At 51.6% G+C, this 14,537-nt stretch overlaps 1 protein-coding gene across 1 annotated transcript; it reads left to right on the top strand.

The window, feature by feature from the left end:
- Positions 1-8,499: 8,499 nt before the first annotated feature.
- LOC119089342 (ataxin-2) lies at positions 8,500-14,361 on the top strand. Its single transcript, XM_037212011.1, has 8 exons — positions 8,500-8,576; positions 8,947-9,067; positions 9,557-9,764; positions 11,057-11,178; positions 12,383-12,568; positions 12,881-13,243; positions 13,886-14,054; positions 14,351-14,361. The coding sequence occupies exons 1-8, from the start codon at positions 8,500-8,502 to the stop codon at positions 14,359-14,361; spliced, it is 1,257 nt and encodes a 418-aa protein (XP_037067906.1).
- The last annotated feature ends 176 nt before the right edge of the window (positions 14,362-14,537 follow it).

The following is a 14,537-nucleotide window of genomic DNA, read 5'->3' as shown; positions in this document are numbered from 1 at the left end:
GATCCGTCATAATCATTTACCACAAGTGTAAAAATTCAATGTTTAACTTCAAAACACATCTCTTCGTATCAAAAATATGAAACTTCATGACACCTTGTGCTCATACGGGGTTTCATGTAAGGAGGCATGTACGGGGAGGCTTGTAAGCCTTCTCGTGAACGCCGTAAAACCGTAAATATTTACCTATTGCATTTGTCACACCGGTGTATATACATACAGAAAAGCCTTCTAACGCAGAGGCATCCGCTGACGCTATGAAATAGTCACGACCAACACTAAACAGTTCTCCCATGTATTCGTATTTGTATTCGACATCAGTTGACACTTCCACATACATACCTGGCTATTACGTGTCATTTGTCTGAGAAATAAAACAGCATGTCAAAAACAACGGAAAGTGATAAGGGATAAAACAGCACATAAACGCATGCACACATAAGCAGTATGAGACAAACCTATGGCATAAAAAAGACCTGGCAGCGCGCTTAAGACTTGTTGAATTTAGTCGTCGAACATCCACAGGCAACTCAATGACAATGATAATGTATGCAATGAGTGTTAAAGGTCCTGTGTCAATCAAGTGCCTAAGCGCGAAACGTAACCATTCGCCCAGTTTCATTCGGGAGCCCAATAAGTCGAAATGGGATCCCTGTGCCAACCATTAAAACCCCTGCGCGGGTAAGGGAGCCTTTCGCGTCAGTGAGAGGCCCTGCTTCGACCCGAGGTCATCTTCCACGGTCAGAGGGCCTCTTGCGTGAGGAAGGGCACCAATGTACGATATATCCCTCTGAGGATTTTTAGATCCACCAGAGAACTCCGGCCCCTGTGTCAACAGAATGGCAGCCGATATGGATGCCCCGGACTGAGACGGAAACGCCATGCAGAGCCTGACCTCCAAAGGTGAGGGCCCATTAATGATCTACGCACTAGCCTTCTGTTCCAGAGATGTAAGCAAATTTTACGATGTTTTTGAAAGCTGGCTTGAATCGACAGATCCTTATTGGTTGAATGGATCGAATCGACCGATCCTTGGGGGTTAGATGGGTCAAATAGATCGATCCTTAGTGTTTAATTTTGCAGATTGAAATATGGTGAAATGTTCGCCTTCTCACGGTTGCCATAGGATGCACACCATTCTTTCATCATCGACTTTTTTAACACGCGCTCCGGTGGCCGGTTGGATACCCTTTGCTCGGGTGGGGGTCAGTTTGACCCCCCCAGATCTCAGGACTTAAGAGAGCTAGATACATCAAATTCATACCAAATTCACAGGGCGTGTTGGGCTGCTCATGAACTCACTTATTCCAAAGTTTAAGGTTCCTATGTCATAAACTTTGGGAAAAATAGGGTCAAACAAGGTCAAACTCCAGGTTGGTCTCCCTAAGCATCCGCAGACCCAGATACCTTTTCTAAGCAAAAGCTCACATGCTCATTTAAAGTCAGTGACCTTGTTTGGCCTTTTGAAGATCATGGCGACCAAAATCATACAAGACTGCTTTAAGCTTTGCATTTGAATAAGCGACAAAAATCACGCTGCGCAGTATGTTCCTAAAACCAAAATGTTGACCTGGGTCATTTTCGGTCAGTAACTTATTCGGACCTTTAATAAGTCCATGGATGTCCATGGAAGTCCATGCATCACGCGACGCCTGTCATCAGCAAATCCGAAATGAGCACCAGGAACTATCCCATGCAGCAAGCCCTAGAGTAATAAAGCAGGTTGGTTGTGACCTTGGTCTGACCTTCACATCTGCCCCTAGGTCAGTGGAATTTGTTCATCAAATTGTTGTGTCGCCCAAGAAAGCATCTCAGAGATGTATGGCTTCGTCTAACACTCCGTTTTTGCATCAGATTGAATGATTCCCTTGAAATTGACTTTGTTGAATCCATGGGCTAACTTTTGACTTGCCGAAGGTCAGCGACACGACAAGGCACATCTAGATTTTTATACCAACCATCCGCTATTCAATTTTCTACAGATATGCAAAATTTGCTGTGGCTGCGCCGCGCCGTTCAGAAACCATTCCAGAAAAGCCTGGGGGGGGGGGGGGGGACGTCAACTTGATCCCCTTCCCAAACGCATGTTAATTGCATAACGAATAGCTTTAAGCATGCGCACTCGTACTCTTACGGAGCAAGGACGCCGACGTCAGGCGTTGTAACCTCCGTGGATCGCACAGCGTCGGCCGCCGCAGCGAACATCAGGCGCTTGATGGCGGGCGAGTGCTAACTATTACATGACGTGAAACAATGCTTGTGGGAGTTCTTTCAAGTCAGCTTGAACCGCTTAAAACATAAACTGGAGCTTTATTTCACTTGCTCAATCCCGAGGTTGATAACCAGGTTAAGAAGTACAGCAAGAAGAACAATAGAGATTACACTATGTTGCTTGCCCCGGTGTTTCTGGCGCTGTAATTCTTGATCCGTTTCAAGCATGGATCTGAAAATCGCATAAGCGACGTCTACGGTCCGTATACCTGCCAAGCGAACAAACAGATTTTTGAAAGAGTTTGAAAAAACTGGCTTCCTGTGGGTGATCATTTTCCCCCGCTCGCCGGGCGCCGCTTGGTTTTGATTGCAGAGTCAGCGCCTCTCGACCTAAGGATTCTGCAAACTGGGTGTCGATGTTTTTGCTTCAAAAGATCGAGAGTGCCCATGCCCAAAACTGTTAACCTATAACTAACTTCAACAGTGATCTCGTCTTAATGATGTATCCTAGTGTTCCACCCACGGGACCCCTCAGTATTTATTGAAACCCATTTATTGTTATTATTATTAATATTATTATTATTATTGCAAACCTTGGCGAAATCCAGCGAGTGGCTATTTTAACACCGCGTCAGTACATGTCACATAGATAAACACAGAATACGCAACACATGCAAATGGGACGCAATGCCAGCGATCCACATAGGATGTTATAAAACATGAGCGACTAATGGTACAGTCAGCACCTGCGCGTCATGGCCAGTTGGTCAATTTAGGCAAGTCCTCTGATAAAAGACATTGCTTTGCCCTTGAACTGATTTAAGTTTTGCACTGGCGCGTGGCAGCAGGGAGGCGATTCCACGCCGCTACGGCTCGATAGGGAAATGCCCTTCTCACGCACTCTAAGCGAGGGTGTTTTATAGCGCTCGTCTGCAGCACAGTTTCATCATCGGTGGCTCTGGTGTGCCGCTGAGATACTTTAGATCGGCGCCTGATCAGGTTACTGATAGCCCGTAACCCATCAGGCACGCAAAAGGCGCGATGCAAGCATATGCAGTGGCGGTGGGTGACAGTCTCGTCGAAATTGGGCCAATTTAGCTGTTTTCTGGATTCCGTGATGTGATCTCGTCTACGTTTGCCGGCAACAATCCTGACCGCGAAGTCAATAGCCTTATCCAAGCGCTGGTGCTGAACGGTTGTTGTTGGGGCCCATGCAGGTAAACAATATCTGATGAGAGGGAAGACCAGTGACTCAACTAGGGACTTTATTGTGGAGCTGGGAAGCACATGCTTAAGCTTGTTGATAGCTATCAGGGAGCCAAAACAGCGCTGAGTAGTTTTGGCCGTTTGATGCTGCCAGCTGATATTTTTATCGATGAGCACCCCCAGTATTTTGATGTACTCTGAAGGAGACAGCTTGAAGTTACCAAAACTCACGCTCAGCCCGGCGGCTTTGCGGGTGTTGGTGGGTGTGCCAGCAACAATGAATTCAGCTTTTGATGAGTTGATCTTCATGACATTGCGACGAAACCATATGCTGAGACTGAAGTCAGATCGGACTCAACACACGAACACAACTGCGTGAGACCACAGGCAGATGGTGATGATTCATGCATGAGCTGCACGTCGTCTGCATGTGACACCAGTTTGCACGTAGCTGAAACATAACACTGGATGCCGTTGGTAAAGAGGAGGAACATCAGCGGTCCTACTATGCTGCCTTGGACCACGCCATACGCGACCTCAAGGCTCGGCCCGTTTCCACCCTTCACAGGCTGTCGGCGGTCGGCGAAATAATCCGAAAGCCAGTGTGGTGAAATACCATAGCATTCCAGTTTGGCCAAAAGAGCAGAGCGGTCTACACAATCGGCTGCGTTTGACAAGTCAGTTGAGCTGATGGTGGTGACCATACCGGCGTCTATGTTGTTGTTTATGTGGCTAACTATATCGATGACTGCATGCTCGGTGAAGCGGTGAGGACGGCGCGCGTATTGTGAGTCAACAAGAATGTGGCGACGAGTCACATATTCTTAACGCTGGGTGCAACCAACCCTCTCCATCAGCTTGCTTACAACACGGATAACGCTGATAGGCCTGTAATTCGACGGCTCAAACACCAGTTCCCTTGCGCGAAGGCACGATTGTCGCAAGCTTCCAGGTGGACGGGACGCTACCAGTCGTGATGGAGTGGTTTACGTTTATTTATGACGTATCGGTTTAGAAAGCGCAGAATGGACCATTGTAACATGAGTGGCGCCGACTGGCTGTTCGATGCGACCATTGAGTTACACCATCCGCTTTTTACTTCTAAGTGCAAGCACACCCCACTTTACGGTACCGGTATAGGGATTTTTTTTGCATGTCAAATAATCAGCCCATTAGGGAGATCCCTGCACAGAAGGGGCTTTTCTTTTCACTCATGGGCTTAAGCAAAGGACGAAAGCATTTTCCTGGAAAAAATTACCCCTTGAAACAACAAAGCCAGTGAACCATCGCCATGCACACTTGCCATATCCGGCGTGCCCCAACCACGGCTCGGCTGCGCTCCTTGGATTGTAGCCTTGGAAAATGGAATTGTAGCCCAATATACTCTACACTTTTACGGCCTTGATTCTTACATTTGTATGCTTATCTGGTGGAGGGCTGTTTTTTGTTCTGCATGTCGAATAATATGCCCATCAGAGAGATCCCTGCACAGAAGGGGCTTTTCTACGCGCGTACCAATGTCAGTGTTTTAATATGAGCCTTCGTTTTAAGAATATTCTTGATGCAGGTGGGGATGCGGCGAATGCGGACTTCGATGCCGGAGGAGTGGTTTTGCGGAGTTGGGTTTTGTGGATTGCTATGTGTGGCGTGTCTGTAAGTGAATTCCGCTACGTTCTATAATTGGCAAAGTTGTCTACATGATGTGTCGCTGCAATTCAAGTTAAAAGTGTGTGCAAAAACATGGGCTAGACCCGATAATTCCTTCGAAGTTGTTTATTGAAAAGTGAAGATACAAGTATTTTAGGTCTTTGTACGTCGTGAGGTACTTCAGCCATCCATTCCATGGATTTCTTCTGAGTGGAGAACTTCCAGGCAGGCAGTTCATGCATTATCATGGTGTAGGGGATAAACCGACCGGCTACTGCTCAGAGGTGAGTTTGCTGTCAGTGTGGCATTACTTGAGTGCCATTGTTTTATCATATTTGTTAAAAATAAAACTAAGTTGGAGAAGAACCTAGCTCCTTGTGGGCTGAGTGTACTGATTGATTTCTGTTGTGCTTAGGCTGCTGCAACCAATATGCTGAGGTTGAACAAATTTGCTATGAAAAGTGTTTGAAGGTATAATGTGTGTTATCATGCAATATACCTAAGTATGCTTGCTCACTTTGGAAATGTGAGGCCCCAATTTTTTAAGATAGCACTATGCCTAAAAACATTGCAGGTCTTTTTCTCAGAGCACCATTCATCTGAGCATCACAGTGCCATCTGCTAGATGATGTGCATATGAAGTGAAGTAAACACTGAAAACATATGAAGTAAACACATGAAGTAAACATATGAAGTAAACATATGAAGTAAACACTGAAGTGACAGATATGCTGTTATTAGTTCATTGTACAGTTAGGAAGATATTTGTGCCCCTTTTTACTAACATTTTAAAATATTTTGAATGCCTTTAAGCGATGAGATATTAGAATGCCTTGAAGAGAAAGATGATCATTCATGTTATTCCAGAAAATTGTTATGCTACAGATATAATAGGATTTCAAAATAAGCCAGGCATCATTTTACCCACTAAGGTTACTCAACACCCAGGCACATGCCATATCTCCTGCTGTTGCTTTGCCTTATTTACACTCTGTAAGCTATTACCTGCATATCAAGGATGGGTTGGTGGTGTCCAGCAAGCAATGAGATCTACTCATATATCAAAAGTTACCCAGAAATATCAGAGGTATCCTGCTTGTCAATCTATTTCAAGACGCATCACTAGATGGAATTACATTGTGAAGGTGAAGACTGTGACCTGTGTGCAGCTTGTTTATATCATAGCATGTCACAATGTTATCATCAAAGCACTACTAATATTTTTGAATACTTAACACATGGTGCAAACACCAAACATCTGCTTTTCACTGGTAATAACTGCTCATGTGCCAACTGGCTGTCAAAGGGCCTCATAGCATCCAAATCTCACTTTGTACTTTAGTTTAATGTTACCATGATGTAATGCAATAAGATACCTGTGATTGTTTCACTGCAGCTAGGTATATTTGAACAGGTAAATTTACCTGTTTACATCTGTGCCTTAAAATTACTTTATTGTCAGCTTTAATATTTGTTAAGACAAGCCTAGACAAGCTCAGCAGCATGGGCATCTGCATGTCCAGAAACACTAAGACTTAAGAAAATGGGGACCTCATTGCAAAGATATGCTTGTCACCTGAAACCATTGCCTTTGCTTAATTATCTTGGTATAATAGAGGCCTAGCATTGTAACTGTGAGAAAGAGTAAGAAATTCATTGCAAGTAATGTCAGGCAAAGTCAAGAGTGTTTTGGCAGTATGTATGTTCCAGGCTCACACTAAAGCTAAAACTTGGTGATCTCAAATGAATATTATAAGTAATAGGCGGGATAAGACTGATGGCCAAACAAGTACTTAAGCAGCATCTCCACTGAGAAGACATGTGCATGCCAGAGCTTGCAGTATAGTGCAGGGGCCACATCTTGTGAGTTATCAGTTTGTGAGCAGAAGCCATGAAGGTGAAACTATGTATAATAGCTATAATTATAATAGCAATGGACCCACAGCCTAGGGGAGAGATGCATCCAGTGGCACTAGCATGGGACAGCAGGTGAGCAGGTGCATTGTTTGTTCTGACTGACATTGAAATGTCAGATGGCTATGACCAAAGTGGGCCAACTTGGCATGTTGGTGGTATGTGTTGCACTTTTATGTATCACAAAACTCCCCAATTCTGCTGGAGAAAGGCTGGAGACAAAATTATTTAATGAATTTGATGCTGAATTGATGTGCCTTGGGTGGTAGGTTTCAGATGGACTGAAACAAAAGCATCCATAAAAACATTCAAAACTAAATGGCTGCAGTGAATGTGGACCATTTCAAAAAGTGCTTGTAGAGTGATCCCATGCAGTACAACAGAAAGATTCACCCCACTGGCTCCAATGACCAGCCAGGTTCAGACCCCACTGCTTCTCTGAGCTGCTAGAGGTGTCGGAGGATTGGACCAAGGTGGCGATTCATGGGGATCCCACCAATGCCATCTACCTCAACATTGGCAAGACTTTCGATTCGGTATGTCACCGATGGCTCCTGGCAGGACAGAAGGATATGGGGCACATGGTAAGCCTCTGGCATAGACTGTCAATTTCGGGCTGGTCGACACGAGGAGGTGGCTGCGAACGGCCGCCAATCCTAGCGTGGTCCCCGTGATGCGCGGTGTTTCTCAAGAGTCGCGTGATGGGCGGAGATTGTTGAGGATCGGAAGTGTACTCCGCCATCTCAGGCCACTGCGTAAAGCAGTTCGGCCGCGGCCGCAGTATCGTCTGGTCTTTGGCATCCTACTCTTAACGGAAGCAGACGAGAAACATTGCATGTGACTGCCACAGGACTCGGTGCAGCATTACGGGACCGGCCTTATTCTGATCATGACGTTTCGCAGGCCAAGCGTCGGCGTGCTACATAAGACATCGTAGGAGCAATCCTAAAAAGTGTTGCTTGGTATTTCGATGACTATGTATCAATATAACGCGTGCCGCCGCCGCCGCCACCTTTCACGCGGATTGTGACGGAGTGCACGCAAACTGCGTGCAAGGCGCGAACCTCGAACCCGCGGCGTCGCAAGTCGCCGATACGGCCACAGCCTCTTGTCCCGATCGCGACACACCTTGCAGGAGGTCTGGAATCCATGCTGTTGTGTTCGCCGGTCAGATGCTCTACCACCACCCACATTTCTATGGTTACGTACTGACATCGCGCTGGAAAATTTATCAACCAGAAGGGGCCGAACTGCATCATTTGACGGCGGGACTTTTGCATTATGAAACTGTCTGACCTCCTCCATTCTAAGCTTTTTCTTCGCACTTTACCTTAGTAGTACAGTGTGGATCTCCTGGCACAACGCTAGCAACAGTGATGCACTGTTCTCGCGTTATCTTTCCACTCGTGTGAATGAAAAGCATTCTGTCGGTGAGGCAAGTTTCCTTAATGTGGCATACCACAGCGCGTACCATGGTCGTGTTGTTTCTTTCAGATACTTACACAAACTTACAGAAACACCGTAATGAACTCCAACAACCAGGGAAACCGACCCAGGAAGTCGAGAAATTCGGGACCATCCAACGCAAATAACAATGGAAGGTAAGTTATAGATCGCCACGAATTCAAGACATCAACTGCTCGATGTACCAGTATGATAATGTTCATGCCATATGCACTAGGCGTTGCTATTTGTATATATATATATATATATATATATATATATATATATATATATATATATATATATATATATGTATATATGCATTTATAGTCATATTCATATGTATACATGTCTTCCTCTTCTTTCGTCTCTTCTTTTTTTCTTCCGTAATTCCCTTCTTTTTCTGTCCTCGTTTATATTCTTTGTCGTGTCCATTGCTGCCGTGGCCTCCCAGCGGCGCGCCGGCCCACGGCCTCTGCCCTTGTGGCCTGCGCGGTGGCGTCTGACGCGGCGGGCACCGGTCGCCAGGTTCGGTCGCGCCCGCGAGCCACGCCCCAGCCAGGACCGGCCGCCGCCGGAGGCCGCCGGCGTGTACGCCGACCCCAAGTACGCGCACGTCTTCACCTCCGTCCTCGGCTGCACCGTCCGGGTGAGAGAAAGAGAGAGAGAGACCAGCCCCGCCGGCGGCGGCGGCGGCGGCGGCGCGCGCCGGATCGTGCTCGTGCTCGTGTGTTCCAGCGCTGCTGGTGGTGAACGATGCATTACGGTCAGACCGCACATGCTTTAGCTTGATCGGTTGGTGCATGCTTAAAGGGTGCAGGCCTGATGGCGTACACACTTGCGTTAGGCATGCATTCCATTAAGAACAATGTGAGGAGTGGCGTGTAGCATTGCTGTGTGTATCGGAGCCGGCAGGAATTCTTGGCATATCTCTGTAGCACTTGGTAACATCGCGTGCGTGAGTTAACGCACGGGCTGCAGACTGCTGCCTTGTCTTCGAAGCCACACGCGGCCCGGAGACGCCGCTCGCACGCGGGTGGCGCACCGGCTGCGGCGGTGTGCCGCGCAGCGTCCGCCGCGTGCGGGTGACCGCCGCGGCCCGCGGAGGCCGCCAGCTGAGCAGCTTCCTCCTGGCCAGGTGCTCACCAAGTCGCAGGCGCTGTACGAGGGCGTGCTGGAGTCCGTTTCCGAGGACAACTGCTTCGTGCTGGGCCTGGCCAACCCTGTCAGCCGCGAGGACCCCAAGAAGATCGACCCCAAGGCCATCCGCGACAAGGTCATCTTCAAAAGCGACCAGATCGTCACCATTCTGGCGGCCAATGTGGACCTGGATTACGCCACTAAGAGTGAGCAGACGCCGCCGCCCGACCGGCGTGCTCCGCTCGCCGGGCAGACACAGTCGCCGGTTTTCGCCGCTATGCAGCGGTGCATTTGATATTAACGTCGACCTGCCTACAAAGCCAACTCGTCCTCTACTTGCGCAAGAGCTGTGCCCAACTGGGTTTGGTTCACTTATCCCTTGATGTGCTTGTCCCCCTTTCCTGGTGTGCAGTGTGGGCGGTTTCGTCGGTTGTTTTTTCACGCCAGTTAGACAGATTACTTTGAATCCTACGTTGAAAAAATTGCGGGCATTGCTTCGAAAGAAATTCAAGCCGATCGGTCTGATCCCCGACATGTAACGCTGTTCGTTGCGTTGGGTGGGCGGTGGTTCAGAGAATGGGACATCCAAGTGGACCAGTCTATTCCCCGAGATGTAACGCTGTCCTTTGCGTTGGTTGGGCGATGATTGGGAGAATGAGACGTCTAGATTAGCGTAGTTCTTGGCTCATTTTCGCGTACGACAGCCATTCAGGCATTTTGCTTGTCCCCATGGACAGCACTCATCAGGGGGAAGTCACTGCGTCGTTTCAGCTGGTTACTCTATGGTGTTAATCAGCTTTTATTAGCCAGGAAGAGCCATAATCTTTGGCAATTTCGGTGTGATCGTTGCCACCAGCATTAATTGATTTAATATGAGAGAATATATGCCGTTGAAGTCATTCCTTTCAAAGTCGTCCCTCTTTTACCATGCAGCTTTTATCGGAATCATTCTGTCTCACATTGGTGGCTCGTGAAATGTCAACGATACAGTCGTATCGGTATTTTCAACCATCCTTTCAGCCGTCTAATATTTATCGAAATGTTTTGTCATACTTTCATTTACACCCTTATGCAAGTCTCCATGCATTTCCATGCTGCAAATCCAGGGGGGGGGGGGGGAGGTGGAACCAGACAATACCATTGCAAATAGCTGTAACAAGTTAAAGCCTCGAACATAGCCCAACATGACTAGTGCGAGCTATGTTTTTTCCAACCCACTCCTCGAAGCATCTGACGGCGTATCGAACGACGCCAGCCCTCTGGTGCGTCATACACTGACAATGTGTTACCGAAGTGCCGTTTCCTGTGCTGGATACTGGCATGCCGCAAAAGTCACGTGGTGCACTCCGCAGCGTGTGCGTGACCGCTGTCAGCTGGTGAATGTGGGGTGGCGCCGGGGTCGGCGACTGACCAGCGGTGTGTGCGTGACCGCTGTCAGCTGGTGACTGTGGGGTGCGCTGGGGTCGGCGACTGACCAGCGGCATGCGGGATGTTCCAGCGGGCTTCCAGACAGATGGCGCCATCTCTGGCAAGACGAACGGCTCGCTGGCCGCCCGCGAGCTGCAGCCCTGGGTGGAGGACGACATTCCCAGCGAGCAGCTGGTCTCGCTCGAGGAGGCGGTCAGTTGAGAGAGAGAGAGAGAGGAGAGAGAGAGAGAGAGAGAGAGAGAAAGGAGAGAGAGGAGAGAGAGAGAGAGAGAGAGAGGGAGAGGAGGAGAGGAGGGGAGAAGAGGAGGAGAGGGAGAGAGAGAGGGAGGGAGGGGAGAGGGAGAGGGAGAGGGAGAGGGAGAGGGAGAGGGAGGGAGGAGAGAGGGAGAGGGGAGAGGGAGGGGAGAGGGAGAGGAGAGGGAGGGAGAGGGAGAGGGAGAGGGAGAGGGAGAGGGAGAGGGACGAGGGAGAGGGAGAGGGAGAGGGAGAGGGAGAGGGAGAGGGAGAGGAGAGGGAGACGGGAGAGGAGAGGGAGAGGGAGAGGAGAGGGAGAGGGAGAGGAGAGGGAGAGGGAGGAGGAGAGGGAGAGGGAGAGGGAGAGGGAGAGGGAGAGGGAGAGGGAGAGGATGAGGAGAGGGAGAGGGAGAGGGAGAGGGAGAGGGAGAGGGAGAGGGAGAGGGAAGAGGGAGAGGGAGAGGGAGAGGGGAGAGGGAGAGGGAGAGGGAGAGGGAGAGGGAGAGGGAGAGGGAGAGGGAGAGGGAGATTGTGTATTTTATTATTTTTTTACTCTGTCCGTTCAGTGCAAAGCCATCAGTTGATGTCGGCAATTTAAGAAGAAATGTTCTGCCGTCTGTTGAGATGAGATAGAAAGGTGAAATTTTGGGTAGTTTCTGGTGATGGACAAATCTAATTTCCCCCATCTTTCTCCTCATCTGTTGGTGAAAACTGCCAGCATAGTGTTTAATGTCTACTTTGGCGCATTAGGATTTTTTGTCCAGGTACTTTGACAACCGCTCTCTAAGCAACATCACTGATGTTAGCCAAACAATGCTATGTTTTAGGTCACACTGACATGTCATTTTTGCACACTGAAACCTGTTGGTCGAAAATTAAGGTGAAAGAATGAAATACATATTGCCGTAATTTAGCGCTTGCGGGTTGATGGGTCAGCAATGTAGCCCAGCGGGCTTTTGCGGGCTGCACTACTTGCTGGGTGGGGCGGGCTGGGCTGCGGACTGATTTTTTGGAGAAAGTTGCGTCTCTGGTGTAGATACATAGTACTTGTGTACGAAACTCCATGACGACGACATGGCCGTCGTCCACGCCCGATCAGCCGCCTGGCGCCGCCCACACCGCGTCGAGCACCGCGTGACCATTCCTGCCTTGTCGTCCGCAGAATGGCTGGGACCCGCGCGAGATGTTCCGCCTCAACGAGAAGATGTACGGCGTGCGGTCAACGTTCGACCAGACGCTGGCCGGCTACACGACGCCGCTTGAGCTGACCTCGGAGGAGCAGCTGGAGCGGGCGGCGCGCATCGCGCACGAGATCGAGCGCTCCACCGTCTCGCGGCACCGCGCCGACGCCGAAAACGGCGACGAGGAGGCGGCGTTCGCGGCCGTCGGCCGGCCGAGCGGCGACGCGCGCGCCGACCGGTACGTGCCGCCGGCGCGGCGACCGCCGCGCGAGCCGGCGGCCGGGCCGCGCGGACCGGCGCGCGGCGCGCCGCCGCCGGCGCGGCCGCGGCCCGGGACGGCTGGCGGCGCGCCGGCGCGCCAGCCGTCGCACCATGGCCGCTCGGGCGCCGGTAGGGCGCGCGGCTCTCCGCCGGGCCGTTCGACGGAGGAACGGGCTGAGGCGGGCCCGCCGGCGCCGGAGCCCGCCGACAGGCAGCAGCGGCCGCCGGCCGCCGGCAAACCTGCGCTCACCGGCCTCAAGGAGTTCCAGGAGAACTTCGTGCTGGCGGAGGAGGCGGCGCCGCGCGCGGAGGGTGCGGCGCCAACGCCGGCCGGTGGTCGACCCAGTGAGCCGGCCACACCCACCTCGGCTGCTGGCGCCACGCCCACTTCGTCGGGCGGAACGACGCCTTCCGCGGGCACAGTGACCACGCCCAACTCGGCTGCTACGCCCAAGCAGGACGTGCCCAAGCTGGCAGACTCGCTGGCAAGGTCCAAACTCAACCCGAACGCTAAGGAGTTCACGATGAATCCGAACGCGAAGACGTTCACGCCGGTGCCCGTGCCTAATATGGGCTACTCGGTAAGCCCAACGGCCGGCCGCATGCCGGGTTCTCGCGACAAAACAGGACAGCTCGCGTCCCGCCAGCTACGCTACTGTTTTGTTGCGAGACGTACGAGGGGATTGTTGCTGATTGGGCACCGCGGTATGATACGCTCTGAGCTTGTGGTTTGGCCATGAGGGAAAATCAGCTGCGAACGTTATATATCAGGGTTATTATGGGGTGTTGAAGCGAATGACGTCGCCTTCATTGGTGGCAAATGATACGGCAGATTGTTAACGTCTTTGTGACGTGTCCAATCCCTGTGCATGCATTTACCCTTGCCCATTTCAACCCGCAGTCCTCACGCGCTTGCATTTTGTGTGCACTGGTACAGTATTTTGTTATCCCCATTCCTCCTGCTCACGTCTCCATCAACCTGTGGACCGAGCATCGGCCCGTGAGGCGGCTCTGAGCGTCCAGTAACGCTCTGAGTGCAGCTCTACACGTCCGGCGCCATTCTGAGCGTGGTTCGGAGCGTCCGGTGCCTCTTGGAGTACTCCTCTGAGCGGTCGACGCCGCTCTGACTGCGGTTGTAAGCGTCCACTGCCGCTCTGGGCCTCCGGCACCGCTCGGCCGCTGCCGCCCTGACTGTGACTCTGAGCGCGACTCCCCGCCGGCAGCCGGATCCGCCGGCGCGCGTGGTGACGCCCCAGGCGGCGCTGATGCCCGGCCAGCTGTCGCTGCTCTCGATGCCGGGCCACCCGGGCCTCAGCTACCTGCCGATGGGGCCGCAGTCGCTGCCGCTGCCGCACCAGATGCACCAGGCGCCGCGGCACCAGAAACAGAGAGGTGGGAGCCGGCCGCCGGGCAGGGGCGCGCCAGCTGGGCCGGTACGGCAGTGAAGGAGTTGCCGCGGCAGCCACGGTCTTTGGCGGTCACCGCGCTTTATTGCGGCTGCGGGTGTCTGTGTGCATCCCTGTCTTTATTCTGCATGCATCCCAGTTCGCCGGCGTGCCAACCAGCTGCTGACGAGCTAGCCAATCGGCCAACTGGCTTGTTGACCGATGACGGACTGACCAAATGGTGGGTTTATGCATGTGTTGTGTCAATCTGCGACCCTGTCGTGTTCAGCCTTTGCTTTTCAGCTCTATCGTGACCCGGCTCCGGCTGCGAGTGTCGGCCTCTGACCCGGCTCCGGCTGCGAGTGTCGGCCTCTGACCCGGCCCCGGCCGCGAGTGTCGGCCTCTGACCCGGCCCCGGCCGCGAGTGTCGGCCTCTGACCCGGCCCCGGCCGCGAGTGTCGGCCTCTGACCCGGCCCCGGCCGCGAGTGT

The sequence above is a fragment of the Pollicipes pollicipes genome, unplaced genomic scaffold (genome assembly GCF_011947565.3).
Source record: "Pollicipes pollicipes isolate AB1234 unplaced genomic scaffold, Ppol_2.1 Scaffold_3087;HRSCAF=3621_pilon_pilon_pilon, whole genome shotgun sequence".
NCBI lineage: Eukaryota > Metazoa > Arthropoda > Thecostraca > Pollicipedomorpha > Pollicipedidae > Pollicipes > Pollicipes pollicipes.
The sequence above is the reverse complement of the archived record's forward strand: the minus strand, read 5'-3'. Positions and strand labels throughout refer to the sequence as shown.

Bases quoted from the DNA above. Each gene is read 5' to 3' on its own strand.
- LOC119089342 (XM_037212011.1), top strand. From the start codon at position 8,500: ATGAACTCCAACAACCAGGGAAACCGACCCAGGAAGTCGAGAAATTCG. The intron at 8,577-8,946 runs GTAAGTTATAGA...ACCGGTCGCCAG, and splicing joins AACGCAAATAACAATGGAAG to GTTCGGTCGCGCCCGCGAGC. The intron at 9,068-9,556 runs GTGAGAGAAAGA...CCTCCTGGCCAG, and splicing joins TCCTCGGCTGCACCGTCCGG to GTGCTCACCAAGTCGCAGGC.